Here is a 15925-nt window from a genome sequence, read left to right on the forward strand (position 1 = left end):
ACGGCCCGGAAGATGCGGCGCGTGCACAAAGCTGACGCGCTCCAATCGAACTCCTTGTGGAAAATAGCGCGCCGGAACGCCCGAAGCCGTATCTTCCGGGCCGTTTTCTATGGTAATTAGGAAGAAATGAACGGAATCACCCTTCTCTCAATGATCTACGATCCCGTATACGAATATTCCACCGGAAATCCGTACCACCTCATATTCGTGGGGTGATGCCTTTAAGTGCTCGAATTCAGACCGATTCGAGTGCGCCGGGAACAGTATCAACAATTTTTCTCACAGTGGCTAAATTCGTAAAAGATACAACGAATACTATTAAGGTGCTATTGAAATACGCTATTCACCGCCGGTTTTCTTCACTCTCATTTTTGATGCAGCCTTTGATTTCGATCCAAGTCAGGAAAATATAGAAAACAGAAACCAGGATGAAATGGGCGAACAGTAATTCTGCACATGCGTAAAATGCACTATGAGGTTGTTTTCTCATATTTCCATGTGTGCTTGACAATCTGTTCTCCTACTTTCAAAGATAGAAAGTCCGAGAGTCATGTTCCTCTCCCGAATCCAGAGCGGTATAATTGGAGCCCGTAACTGTCTGTCATAGCTTGAATTATAGAATTGAATTAGGGTCGAAGACTTAAAATAAAATATTCGATAGGCCGTCAAATAACATGAGTTACCTACATTAGACCAGTTAGCAAAAAATGATCGAGTGAGAAAATCTGAACTAGTGCAGAACGGAAATTGTGTTCGCAATGTCTCAAGAGGTCCCATTCCAAAGTTCGCAATGTCTCAAGAGGTCCAACTATTGCCCAACTTTGTAAACTGCCATCTGTCAGAATTACTGGATATGAGCAAGAAAAATGCTGGGCAGGGTGGAAAAATGGTTTACGTTCACATTGGCTGTTACTGCTGAAAGGTGGGCAGCTGTGTCACCAAGTATCCATAAAAACACTGCAGATAATGTTACCACCGTTTTTCTAAGCCATGTTAAACTTTCATAGGATGGCTCCCATCTTGCTCTATAGCTTTCGCTCATTTTTTCCAGTTCAATCAGCTACCGTGCATTTTATCCTAATCTTTTGAAAGAAAAAACATTTTTTTTGGATGAGATGTCTGGAGAGACTTGTTAAGCGAAACCTGCATTTTATGATGAGCAGCAACAAGACATGGAACTGATTTCACTTGAACTTGCAATTTTCTCCCGAAACCTGTTCAACTTCAACTCTGCTTGCAAACTATGCACAATTAACGTATCTCTAGAAATTGCCAATTCTGATGTGAGAAGAGTTTTCTGAGAGAGACGAATTTTAGTCTATTCGCTTTCCAGTTGTGCAGCTGCTCAGCAAACGTATTTTGTCATATGTCTTAGAAAAAATGCAGCTTATTTCTGCTTAATTGTTTTATTTGTAAGTTCTGTACTCTACACGGCACTGCCAACTTATGAGGAGACCATATGACATCCGAGTCTTGCAGAATTCAGGAGAAACTGGGATGTTCGGTTCTCGAACATCCCAGTTTCTCGTTTCTGGATCTCGGCATAATAAGGTGCTGTGCTGATTTTTCTTGAGCTGTACACGTAGTTGTTTCGGTAGCATCGAACTACCTAAAAGCATCACTTCATGAATCTGGGGTGGAACGGAGTTCAAGTGGGTAATGCCTCTACGGGGTCGTAGATTGTGGGGAAGAAGGTGATTCCGTTCAACTCTCTCTATATCAGTGTAAATGGACGACCTCGGAACAGTTTCTCAGTTTTGTTTCTTCTTTTGCATTGCGCAACCTTTGCGCCCCGCCTGCGATTCGTCCGAATTGGTTTTCAAGGGCTTTTTTTGGCAAGGATTGCGCATTACAACATAAGGGGTCGTCAAAAAAACAGCGTTTCGCATCATAACCCACCTGAAACCCAGCCCAGATTCGTGGGGTGATGCCTTTAAAGCTACAACTAGGACCGCTTGTGCGATACTATCTGCGCAACGCCAGCGTGTATTATTTGTTCTACAGGACGACCACTAAATTACGACCACCACTAAAGTACACATAATCAGTTTCGAAATCAGTGGAGGGGTTCAAGTCAGGGTTCAAGTCTTGACGCAAGAATCTACAGAGTTAACTCGAAAATCAGTGGAGGCATTTTGGGTTTATGCTAAAAACCTCAAGATGAATCCCAATTAGGGAGGGATATCTTTCGACTATTTGGGGACTCGCGCCATATCTTGGATGGCTGTTTTGATTTGGGTAAAACATTCGAATGAATCGCTGTCGTGATCGACCATTCAGTGGTCACTACTAGGCTTCGCCAATCCAAGGTGAGCATTTAGTACAGTCGCTGCGTTGGTGGTTGGAAATAAAGGCCTAGAGTTTGTTGGTGTAGTAGTGAAGAGATTTGATCAATTAGACTTGGAACTGAATAGCTCATTTCATTGTCTGGAGAAGGCAGAAACGTTAGCCAATAAACTCAATTGACAACCTCGTTTACAGTTCATCAAAAATCCATACTACTTCGAGAATGTTCTTTTGAATAGAACCTAGAGCTTAATTTTGAGATCGCTGTTATTTTTGAACTGCTGGCACATCCCGAATTGATCCAGTGAGATGTAGAGGTGGTGCCATCGTCTAAGCGAGTAATAGATTACCTGACAGACGACCTTCCCAATTACGGATAAGCGTTGTCGTGGATAAAGAAAACTGTTCATTTTGCATAAAATTTCCAGGCGGTAGCATCCACCACGCTGCAGCGGAGGGTCGCACCAATTTCCAGGATATAACGCATATTATCAAACGTGTAGCAGCACTTTGGTGGTCCGCTGCCTGCCTCTGTTGAAACGCAAAAAGCGCTTGTGGAGCATAAGGTTAGAAGTTGTGCTAGAACCTCTTGTCTGGTTACTTTATCGTCTGCCACGTTCGTAAAGCTGCCGAAACAGTGCTCTTGAGAGGTCTTCAGGGAGACTGCAAAATTTCCTATTCCATGCTTTGTGAAGTCGTCATCTTTGAAAGAGTGACGCCTTCTCTTTGAGCCATTTTTTATCCAAGTCATGGGAGTTTTTACAACATTAAAGAAAAAAGACCTAAGAATTTCAAGAGTCTCAAAACTTGTCGACCAACAATTAGTATGACTCGATTGAGATGTTTCCCACCGCGTGTTCGATCAGTAGATTGTGCACAACTCTGATCTCCAAGCCGTTTTCGAAATAGTTACAGGATAGTGGCGGTAAACTTTTGCAGCAACCATAGATAGTTGCTGTCTTTGAGTTCTGCGAACAATTTTAGCTACATCGGTTCTCTCTGGCAGAATACTTCAGCATTTGCCCTCCAACGCCACATCATCTTCAACTAATTGACCATGTTCTACTTTTGCACTTTTGCGTCTATAAGCAAACGTCTGGCTGGATTCATAAAAAGCAAAACTCCTGCTGACTTAGCTGTTTGAGAGTCATCAAGAATGCCTCGCTTGTCGGCGCTCAGCAGGCGACAATTGCAACTCCCTACGGAGCTGCGGTAATGTTCTCTGTAATTACTTAAACGATTGCTTCTCTGCTCCCTAGCACTTTCCATTTTTGCCATTCCCTTGCGCACTGTTCCTTGAATTCTCCCCTTCGTTGCGGCCGCCTGCAACAGTGCACCCTTTTCACGCTTCAAGAGATGACCAAAGCGCAGACGAAGTTCTTTGCTCTCTAAGCTCTTTCAAAGAAGCAAACGATTGCTTTTGCTCACTGCTTCGTTTTTTGTTGTTTTTCTTTTGAAAGCTGTTTTTTCATAATATTTGTACAATAGGATCGTACACTTGTTGCTATCACTATTCTAATTTTTCAGAATTTTCCTGGATTATCATATCCTGCTACACTCTTGCCGTTATTTTGAGATGTTATATGAAACGATCCTGCAGTGATCGTTTTGTAATGTTTGACTTCTGTATTTACTTCTATCTCTTATCGAATTTGCTAAGCATAAGATTTCTCCAAACTAGTACAAGGTTATCCCCTTAGCCAGATTCTATTTTAATTTTGACAAGCTCTTACGAAGGTTTGGAGCTGCTACAATTTTTGCAAAAAAAAACCATAACAATTTTTTTTCAAGACAGAACTGAAGGTGGTAAGCCCAAAAATTACAACCTTGATCCCCATTTGTTTTTTGCAATTTTTTCTCGACTAATTTGATCGCCATTTGTTACTCGCAATTTTTTCCAAAACACATATGTCGTCCTTGACGACAACTAATTTTAATAAACAAGTTTCAATTAGAACTGACGCAAACATTGATGGACTTTTTTGTTAAACTTTTACAGTAATCGCATTAGCTGACATTTTATTATCTGTAAGTAATGAAAGATTGACATGGCTTCAAAATGTAGGCTATTGCATATAATTCAAAAACTAAAAATTGAATTAAATAAGAATTTCTGTCATCTACTCCGTTTTTTATGTGAACAGAACATATTTTTTGTAAACAGAAAATATTCTGTTAAAATCTGAAAGTGCTAGCATGTATTCGTAACAATGTTAGAGCAAAAAGTGGTCTACAAACTTTATTATGTTCGACTAGATGTTAAATTTAATTTATTTTGTAACTGACGGGTACCCTCCTAGCTACTTTCTAGTTTTTTTTAGTGATACAACACCGCTACTAACTTGTGTCCCAAAATCCGTCGCCGACGGATTAATCCGTCGCAAACCGTCGGAATTCTTGGAAGTGGGCAAAATTAAATTTTGAAAGTACCATTCGAAAGTAAATGAGCTGCTGATTTCAAATATACTTCGAGAATTTACTTTTGACAAATGTGTGGCCTGAAAACGGGCAAATTTTCCTCAAGCCCCATTAATTACTTTCACACCTCCGCAATCCGCAATGTAGACTGTAGTTGCTGTTATAATACTTGCATATAGTTCCTTGTGGCCTGTTTTATTCACTAACTATTATAATTATTATACCCTAGCAACGTTTTAGGAGATTTTTATTTTTTCCGTACTAGCGAAAATCGATGTTTGTGACTAATCCGTCAGATACGTATAACATTAAATTAAACACGAATACTAAGCAGAAAAAGTACTATAAAATAAAATGGGATTTAAATGCGAGGGCAAGGAAATGTACTTTGTGCTCCTAGAGTTATTATAGACCTTATTGGTCCTATTTCTCTAGCCAGATGTTTTGTACACCGCTCAGGATTCACGCGATCGATCCAATTCAAAGTCACGCTCCTATGCTTATGTGATTTCAACTAATGCAACCTGCTCATATGTACATGTGTTTCTTCACGTGAGACTCGGCGAAAGAATAGGTTTTAGTAGGGGCTTCTGCTCCACATAAATTATTTATGTTCTGGAACTCTTCTAGAACTATACTCACTTCATTTGTTCGGCTTGTCACATCCAGAATTATATTCGGGAGTTGTTGAGAGTCTACGAACGATGTTGAAGCGAACCACTTCTTTCATAATTGGGATTGCTTATGCTCACATTTAAAAACAGCTTCACAGTTCCTTTGTATTCATGCCCTCAACCTGATTTATAGTTTAATTGATTTATAGTGGCCAGTTGCAATTGGATACCACGAAATTGTCGATATTGGTATCTCCCACGAAAAGAGACTGTTAAGGATCTAGATTTTGATTACATTGTATTATTATATTATTTTAGAATATGAGCATGTTTGCGCCTAAATTCCTCCAATCGTCATGCGAAACGGAGTGGGAGACGGTCCTTTTGCACGAATTTTCCTACGTTGCATCTTATGACACTAGCTGTGTATACTAATGATGTGCTGCTGTGGGGAGTTTGTCCCCTCAGCAGCACATCATTAGTATCACTTAAATAAGGGGGACAAACTCCCCTCAGCAGCACATCATTAGTATTACTTAAATACGCTGCTGAAAAAGCCCCAATGATTAGCATTCGCTCGCTTGCAGAGGCGAGTGCTTGCACAGCGTGGCGCGTTATAATATGCCTCGTAGGAAAATTCGAACTCGAAGGCCGTTTCACCAGCTGTTTTCCACGACGATTACGGAAATTGAGCGTGAATATGCATACGCTCATACTAGCACACTCCTAACCCTATCTTCTCGTGCAGAGATCCGAACATCGCTAATTTTGTGGTGTGCTGCTTTGAGGAGAAAAACATCGCCTCCTTTGTTTCTTGAATTCCGCGCAGACCAACTTCGTAACCTCAGTCATTATCTGAGAAAGCCTTTGAATTTTCTCCTTTTTTCTCTTTGGATGTGTTTTCGTGGATTTTTCCCGGAAAAAGCAGGCTTGGACGTAATCCTTTGTTCAGTTCTCATAAATATTTTGTCCGAAACTATTCTTCGTTGGTTATAGCCTCTCTCGCACTCCCGTTGACTTCAACATCAACCAGACTATTGTGTTATGCATGCGTCTGGCTAGGCTTGTTGAAGAGGTTGTGAGCTTATTGGAAACATGTCTGATTTTTCTTGATGGGAAATGTTTTCTTCGCTCGAATTTATGGTGGTACTCTTTCACTCGTTAAAATGATGTCGTTACACGTTTTGATGTTTTTTTTACATAAGAGCTTGGTCCTGAATGTTTTTTAGTGTTGACGGATAAAATATGACCAGTCAACTCTAACAAGACCGCCAATCATTCATCACTCATCAAGCTCAGCCGTGTGGGCAGTTGCAGACATTAATTATCTTTGCAGCTGCTGAACACAAATTCTTTCTCCCACTAGGATGAACAAAGATTTAGTGGTCATGTTGACCTCGATCAGCTCTATCCTATCTATTTGACTGTGATTACATCTATGATCTATGTGATTCTATCTGTCTTTTATGTTTTTTCTCTGATATTCCAGTCATTGTTGCTTAGAATGAGTTCACCTGGAGCTAGTAGCACGTCTGATGTTTTTTTTTCTACATTTCACCTAAAAATGTCACATAAAATTTTGGCAGCATACTCTTTGGTCATTTTTTTTAATGATTTCCCAAGGGAATATTTTTTCATGGCTTCAGTTGCGGTTTTCGTCACAATGACGCGTACTCGCAAATTGTTTCCGATACTCCTTGGAATCACTATAAAACGGGTTTTACTCACATTTTCTGTAATTTTTTAAGTAATGTTGTGTCCCGTTCAGTTAATCTAAGAAACATGTTTGATGCAGATATTATAGTGGAATATTCATAGCTGCTGTTGAATTGGTATTTTCATTACTTTCTCATCCGTTTCTTTTAAATACTGATTTTCCATTCGTCCGCTTTTTTATTTGTATCTCGGGACTATTATATATTTAGATATTTATTTGTTCAAGGCGCTAATGCCGTACGTAGCAAAATTAAATATGAAGCAATCTGGAGCATTGCCTTGGAGCGTCGCACTCACCCTGTTGTTAGGTTTGTCTCTGAGAAAAAAAAAAACAAGTCTGTCATTTTTCTCTCGAATTTCTAAATCCTACCCTTTTTTTGAGTGGTTTTTTGCTATTTTTTTTCCAAATTAGAAGTGGGATTAGTTCCCAGAGGTCTCGAATTATTCCAAAATCATGGAAGTGTTCGTGGTCATTTAGAAGCTGCGAGAAGGACTTGCGAAGCAAGCAATTGATTAGCATGATTTTCAATCTACATTCTTCATCCCTCAAACATTTATTTCTCGATTTTTCCACTTCTGCGAAAAAAAAAACTATTCAAAAATTCTTTTTCCCATTTAAAATTTCCATTTCAATGTATTGTTAATTGACGCGTAGAAAAAAAGATATACGAGCACGTACCTTGCACGATCAAGTCGACAAAAAATTCAAAATTAATTTAAGATTGCCATGTGGCACTCTGTTTCTGTTTCAGCATTTTTTTTCTAATTTTTAAACACGCTTTTTTCGCTGTTCATATCCAATTCTATTTTTGTTTATAGAAGTTTTTTAAGTCGAGCGAGTCGTAGTCGTTCCTGCTCCGAAAATCTCTACGGCTTTTATTCGTATGCGCAGCTGACAATCCTTCTTCTACAACCCGTCAATATATGTAAAATCTTCCTACTGGGACGCAGTTACATACCATTTTATGGCATGAATCAATGGACATGCGATGTGACATGGACCTAGACATTGAGTTGTTACTATATTGTTGATTATCCAACCTCCTATGTTTAGTGCAGCTCATTTTTTTCAATAAAATGCCCAAATTTCGCGCGACAAGGAACACTTTAATGAGACCATCACACGAAATGCTGGGCTGAAGCTACATATGTACTGAGAAGTTGGGAAGTTAAGTAGTTGGGTGCATTCAGGAAATTGTGGTGTTGAGACGTGTGGGAAAGAAAATAGCCGTTGGCTCAACCTTTCAATTTAATAACACTTACCTTCACCAGTAAAGGCTTCCTACGTAACCACTGATTTACTCTTTTGAATTCTTTCCGTCAAACACACATAACGATGTTTTCCCGCATGAAATGTTTTTGTGGGGAAAAGCAGTTCGCTCCTCGTTGTTTTTGGCGAATATTCGGGCTCTCATTGAAGTCCAGTGATCACACACCTTTTGCTGTGTTTGCATGACCACTTTTTAGTTTTTGGAAATTACAAATTTGTTGTTTTGAGGTTCCATCCCACTTACCTAGCCTTTTCCGTTATCATTCGGTTGAAAAAATGCGTGGATAAAATCAATTTTTGTGTTCGTTATTGCTTATCACGTTAGATGGTGCAATAGCAGAGCACAATTCACTTTGGTTGTCATCCAAAGTCGTGCTCTAGTAAAATCGTTCACTATTCTTTTGTGATTCTTCGTGTACGGTGTTACTATGACCCATTTATTTCGGAGAAGGTGAGCGTTTCTCTCCTTCAAAGTTTTCTTGTAACCTTTACGTTTTTCTGTTTGGGATGATCTTCCATGGATGAAGGTCAATTCGGGAGAATCTTTAAATCCCAAAAGCTAGTCCTTCAAAACGACTGCTCTGTTTAGCATTGACAGAAAGAAAAATCGCTGAAATTTCAAGTCCACACCTTCGTAGAACATAAACAAACAACATAAATAATATAATTTTTTGAGAATGGGATGTTTCCACAACTCTCCTTTTTTCCTCGCGGAACTTTACACAAACAAACAGGAACCATCCATCGTAGCCTCAAAAATTGTCGTAAAACTATCTGTTGCGTAGTTACTGCTCAATAATGGCCGTGTTTTGGCTGTTTTGAATCGCTCTCGTTTACCCTTTCAAATGTGTCTTCTATGTTGTTCCTAAGAAAAAACAATGTCTTTCTTTTCACTCACTTCCATCCGTTCCTTTTCGTTCCATTCGTGAAATTATGCATTTATTTGGTTAAATGAACTACTAATCATTTTTCTTTACTGCTAAATCATCGGAAATATTATGTTGTGCTTCCATCACGGAACGCGGAAAATAGCGAGTCAGGATATCGGAAAACTGAGAACAGCCTGGAACTGATTGTGTTGTGGTTCCTCTAGCTTTGCTAACGAACTTACTCATTTCTGTGTAACTACGTGTGCTAGGGAATGTAGCATTCTGATGAGATGAACCAAACCTCGTCGCGGAAGTGAATCTCTTGAAATTGGAGCTCAAGAGATTAGCTGATGATGAGAAGTGACGCGGTGTATTTAGTGGGCAAGCAGTACGACGATGTTACTAAGTAATTCGCAATTTGTAGAACTGAATAGCTAGATTATCGTGCATTATCTTGAACTCGCATTTATCTCGAAGTTTGCCCTTGAATGCCCTCGTAGACATGATTAACAACTCTGCCTGCAACTATTATATTCGTCTTTGGAAGGATAAACGTACACCAACCCCATCTTCTTTTCCCAGTCGTGCCATCCAATATGATTTAATTGTTTTCCTGACGCAAATCCGTCGCGGTGGTGTATCTTTGCAAGGACTAGCCATTCACCGCACAAACATAATCCGTGCTGATGAGGTTGGATATATGAGGTGGGAGATGTGAGACTCCTGTTCTCGAGTAAACTTCTAACATTCATATGATTTTGAACAAAATCTTCTATTTTCGCCCAGATGATAGGTTGTGTGGAAGAAAAAAGTTGAGAACTGTTTTCAAAATTTCGTTTCTTCCTCCCTAAGGGCAATGACATTCATTCCTCTTCAGGCGACGGAGGAAAGGTTTGGCAGCTCATTTGCGCATATTGCGGGTTTTAAGACGTTTCTTTTATTCCTCTCAAAAAAGATTTCTGTCACAAAAAGTTTTCATAAGCAGCAAATTCCTAAGAGGAGCCCTCAATACGTGGTTACGTGAAAATATGGAATTTGTCCCAGCGTGAGCACGATGTGTGTTTGATTTAAAGGCAGCATGTAACGAGAGTGACGCAGTTGGAAAACCTGTAGTAAAATAGGGTCCAGGGTGTAGATTAAGAATATGAGCTTGGCGAATCTCAATTCCTCCTGATCATGTCGGAAAATGGCGTGGGAAACTGTTTGTTCATGCGAGGCGCGTGAAAACGCTCCACCCATTGTGGACGTCTCGCGCCCAAGTGCATGCGCTCCAAGATGAATGAGGTCTCACTGCCCTTTTCAAAAAAAAAAAAACCAATTATATGCTTCTGGGAGGACCAGAGAGTGGTCAAGCGAACGCGTTCTAACGTACCTCGTAGGAGCCGAAGCGGTTCCCACGCCGTCTCGTCAATTCCGTAATATGCTGCCTTTGAAGAGCGTACGAAGGGCAAGAATTCGTATCGCGTCGCTTTCGCACGTTTGAACACATTCAGCGTCGACCACTCCTCTGCATAAGCTGAAGCTTGAAGGATTTTGAGAAGGACCTCCAGCATTTCCCTTCCTGGATAGCACACATTTCGGCTGAAATTTGAAAGCTGGACTTGTCAAATGTAAGCCTCCGTCTGATGTACTTAGTCAAGTCCTACTGCAAAAAAGAAGTTCAGGTCCATTGAATTTTTCTGTCTTCAATTCTGAAGAGGGCTGGCATTTGAGACTTGTATTTTGGATTCTTCAGAAATCCATCTTGGATCGGAAAATAGCTTTGCAATACATCAAATGTTCCAATATCCTCTTCAATTCCTAGTTGTCCCAACGATTTCTGCTTTTCAGAGCTTCTCACTTTCAAAGGACCTGTTCTTTGAGTGCTTCTGTAGTTGTTCTTGCGCTTACATTTTTTTATATTTTTTAAAATATTTTTTTACAACGCATCGCTTACTGGTCCCGACTAAATAAAGGATATCAGAGAATCGGACAGGTAGGGTTAGGGGCGTTGTCCAAAAAAAAAGTCGCGTGAGACACGTACTGTGTGGACACATTTCCCCAACGATGCAGTTTATTACGCGACTTGGGCAACTCCGTCAGCCACTTCTGAACTACGCCCCTATGATATCTGTTCATTGAAAGGCTAAAAGATCGTCAGTTTTGTGAAACGCTGCCTTTGAAGCGAATAAGGAAATCTCATATTATGTTCACAACCTCCACCGTTCTCCCAACGAATGTATCAGCGTTTTCATCCAAACCTAACACAAATTATCTAAATCCGTCCTTCCGGCTCCTGAAACTCATGTACGAAATTCTTCGTTATCGAGAAGCAATTACACAACATTCTTGGAAACGTTCCACCGCTTCATGGACATATTGCTGGGCCGGGTTCTGACGTAGACGAACATTATTTTTATTGTCGTTTTATGCTTGCTTTTCTTCATCCACAAAGAACTTTGAGCAGCTGAAAGGTACCCAAGAATAACTTGAATGACGCTAAGCTATTTCCCGTTAACTCGCTTAACTTTTCAGCATAACTTTACAGTGCATTGTATCAGAAATCCTCCGTAATCAAAGTTATAAACCTTATTTTTACTGTAATTACACTAGAATGACGCTTATGCGTTCTTTTCCCACACAAATGTGTATATTTTCATATTTATTACCAATAGTTAGGATTTCGGGTGCATTATCTATACTCCAGTGCGGAGTTGCTGAAGTGGGCGGAAAACATAAAACTCGACAACAACAACAATACAACAGATTTAGGAAATAAATAAGCAAATCAGATTTCCATGAATAGTTACCGCTATTCGCAAGGCATTGAAGGCATGATTGAACTAATTTATCGCGCGCGTGGTGTGCGTGTAGCGTAGTCGGTAAGAGATTCGCCCGTGGCTCCACGATCGATGGTTCGAAATCATCCTACCGCCAACCAAGCCTATCGATCCCTTTGGGATCGAAAGATTGGTGCTAGTTTCGTCTGGGAGGATAAAAACACTGACTTGGTACATATGTAGGCTGCTCGTCGCAAGTCGTTGTGTAGGAGCCGACACGCATTTGCAAACTTTAAAAGATCCTGAATCGATGTCAAACGCGTAGCCGAATCCCCATTTGGATTGATCAGCGTCGTGCACATCATCATTTTTATTCTTTATGGTAGTTGAACGAATATTTCGGTTTTGTGATGATTTTCTCAGCTCATTCTCATTTTTTTTTCGCCTTCTCATCATAGTCGTTTAGGAAATTCTTCCATTTATTTTTCGTTGTTTTTTCATATATAATACATATTTCAACACAGGCACAATAAAAAGAATAAAAGACACTATTGTGCCCTTATTAAATAAGAATCACTTCTTAATTTTTTGTAATTAAAACTGGAATAGTTCTCTTTTTGTCGGGTGCAAGTGGTCGTTCGGTTTTACTGCTGTTTGGGTCAGATGCCAAGGATGTGATTGGAATATTGAAGTGCCTACTGCCTCGTTCCACATAATCGTTTTCGCTTAAATATTGGTTAATTTACTGCTATTTACATATCTACTTATCTTGGAATGCTCATTTCAGAAAAATTTTATGTTCAAAAGAAGTTTGAATAAACGAAGAAATCCAGTCACGGTGCAAATTATTCAGTCGATGCACAGTTATTGCGCTTTTTTTTAACTTTTTTAAACACGTTCTATCTAACAAAACAGAAACAACATTTGAGAAAAGATCCTTAGCTGATTATTCCGAAGCATATTTACTTTAAACAATAACTTTATGGTCATGCCTGGCCATCGCTCCTCAGCACTTTGCTTCGCTGGTTTTCGCTGATAGAGATGCTTTTTTTTCTTCACATCATAGAGAGCTATGAGGGCTGGACTCCTAATTCGATAATCGCGGACACTGGCACGATCCGGCCGAAACACTGCTAGCGTTACGCACCTATCGCTCATTACTCGACTGCAGCGTGCCCACTCGTGCTCGTGGATCATTTTTCGTGCTGCGTTCTAGCTCTATCACTGCTTCGGCGACGTGATGATGTGCTGACCGCTTGTGACTTGTCCCTCGCACCATTCGATCGCGGTACAAATTGCTTTTTCAGCCAAATAATTGCTACTGGTACTGGTCTCATATTCTGCGTGTAATATCCGTTTCATTTCGTTTCGAAGAGCAATTTCGGTTCGTGGAGACCGCGATCCGCTTGAGTGGTATCGCGCCTTAGTGAACGTTGCCGAGGTTCGCAAATTTGCGTCACTCTCGAGGAAGTACTAGTATGCGTTCTCGTATCTCATTACGATTCACAAAAATTTGAACGATTGCAGATCGGATGCGAGGCAAATGCACTGTGTCTCCTCTCGAAGAAAACAATGGAAGAACAGACCATGGGCTAGCACTGCATCGTCGTATCATGAATAGTGAGTTAATTGGTGTACAGGAACCTTAAAAATTGTTGCAGGTTGTGGAGGTGCAGCAGGTGCGTCGGCGTGTTTGATTAGATTTCGGAAGATGACACGGACAGTGAGGTGAAAGGCAGTGGTAGTGTCCATGGGTGTGCTCGGTTGTGGTAGCGTGCATGTGTTGAAAGAGAGGTGCGAATATGCCCTTAATCCCTACGACAGCCGTTCTCTCGCCGTTTTACATTCCAGAGCATTTCAAAACTGGAACAACGGACACTATATTTGCATATTCCTGTAAAAACACTCATATTTGTCATACATTTCATTTTTTCCGGTGATTGTTTCAAACACATCTAAGGAGAAGAGTTATTGGTCTCAGTTGGGTTTGCGGATGCTCTCACTCCTCACTCCTGACTCCTCACATCTGACCTGATCTCCGTTTTTTTTCTGATCTAACGGTATTCCCAATTTTCGTCTTTTTACATCTTAAAGTTTTTAGTATTGTTTTTATTATTTTCCCTTCCCAATAACGCTAATGGATCGCTGTTGCGTTCAGTTTCATCAGAAGTACTGTCGGTGTGACGCATCATCATCATTTTAGACGCGGACATTGGTCCACGTCTCCAATCGATAAATAATTGATCGATAACACAACTTCTTACACGAAACTCCTCGGATCTACTTTTTCGTTGGTTTCTAATAGTTCTTCGTTCTTTTTTGTGCGACTGCATCACTATGGACTGGCAATGAGCACACAGCACAGCACACTAGACTAAAAAAATTATTTTCTCATTAGTGTTGTAGTTTGTTTCGCTGATATGGACACCTCCAGGATTTTAATTTAGAGCTTTGGATTTCAGCCCTAATTTTTTTGTGCTTTTGTGCATCATATGCCGTAGTCACTGCTACTACTACGTCTACTGAGAACGTTAATCACTCATAATTGCTTTAAAAAAAGGGCTGTTATCCATCCCCATCAAACTAAAACCTTAGGAAACCACTACTCAAAAAAGGACGTGACTAATGGGAATGGATCTTGCTAGGAAAATTTGGTGTACACATGAAGTATACAACGTACGCGAGAAAAGAACAAAAATTTGTTTAGAACGGGGATCCGAGAAGCTTATAGACGTCATGGTGCTGTCGAATAGTTGTGATATCGACAGAAGGGATGGGGATGGGAGGGCAGTTCTGTGATGAGGACGTTGGCGGCCAAATATCCCTCTTCCGTATGTAAAACGAATAACGATCCTAGGCGATATTCGAGGGATTAGAGATAACGGTTAGAATCGAAGTGGAACCATTGCGAACTACAGCGAGGAATAGTGTCAGCAAGGGTCCCCTATTTTCCTTAGATAAGGGACTACGCTCTTCGCGCAGCCCCTCACACAACCGCATCGACCTTCATTTCGTTTTGATCCTACTGTATATGATTTAGATCAGTAGGATTTTTGGTGCATTTGCACAATCAGAATGTTGAGTGCGGCTGGAAATATTCGAACGCCTTGAAATCGCAATTGAAAACACCGTACATAAAACATTGGTCTTTCCAGCAGACAAAAAGGTTTTCCTACTTTTGAAGTTCTATTCTCCTGGAGTATGCTGCTATTTGCTTTCTTTTAAACAACGAGTAACTCCGTAAATATTTCTTTTTTTTCTTTTTCAAAAGGTCATGAGCGAAATTATGTTCTTATTTCTTATTTTGTTAAACAAATGCCTTTTATATGTGCCTGTTCTTTCTTCTTTGTTTTTTTTTCTGTTGCAGAACCTGAGCACTTCTGTGTTGCATTTAATATACGAAAAATGATAATAATGTATTAAGTGCTGTAATGTAATGTACTTCTATCACATATTTAATTAGTTAGGCAGATGGAAAATAATTATTCTTCATTCATCGGTTTGCTGTTTTCCAGAACTTCGCGTTCATTACAAATCATTTCAAATGATTCCATAGCTGCACGACGATTCATTTAAAAAATGTGTGAAGTTCCAAGGTCCAGTAGCGCCGAAATTCTCTTGGGGCGGTCGATTGCATTATTTGGTCGCAATGAACCTCCCCGGAAACAACCTTTAGGCTCTACTCATCCGAAAAGGCTTCGCTATGAAAAATTTGTTTAACCAAATAACCTAATGCGTTGACCAAGATTTCTGGTGAAGCTACTTTTTCTACTAGAACTCCCTAACGTACCGCCTCGACATTCACCCACATTTGAACTCACGGCTACATAACCAATCGAGTATCTTGCCTCTGGGAGATTAGATCATTTAGTGACTTTCTGGCGACGCCGACATGTTTTATGAATAACTGTGCGTATCTTCGTTTTTTTTTGTTGGAAAAATTTAAAGATGTTTTTTTCCTCATTCATGTTCGTCCTCAACAAAACCGCTTCG

At 40.1% G+C, this 15925-nt stretch overlaps 1 protein-coding gene across 1 annotated transcript; it reads left to right on the top strand.

Moving 5' to 3' along the window:
• Positions 1-9675: 9675 nt before the first annotated feature.
• Positions 9676-13528, top strand: RB195_019663 (uncharacterized protein; the record flags this gene model as incomplete). The annotated part of the gene is made up of 3 exons (XM_064187616.1): positions 9676-9878; positions 13307-13373; positions 13460-13528. The coding sequence occupies 3 exons, from the start codon at positions 9676-9678 to the stop codon at positions 13526-13528; spliced, it is 339 nt and encodes a 112-aa protein (XP_064043497.1).
• Between the last annotated feature and the right edge of the window lie 2397 nt (positions 13529-15925).

This window comes from Necator americanus, chromosome II (assembly GCF_031761385.1).
Source record: "Necator americanus strain Aroian chromosome II, whole genome shotgun sequence".
Taxonomy (NCBI): domain Eukaryota; kingdom Metazoa; phylum Nematoda; class Chromadorea; order Rhabditida; family Ancylostomatidae; genus Necator; species Necator americanus.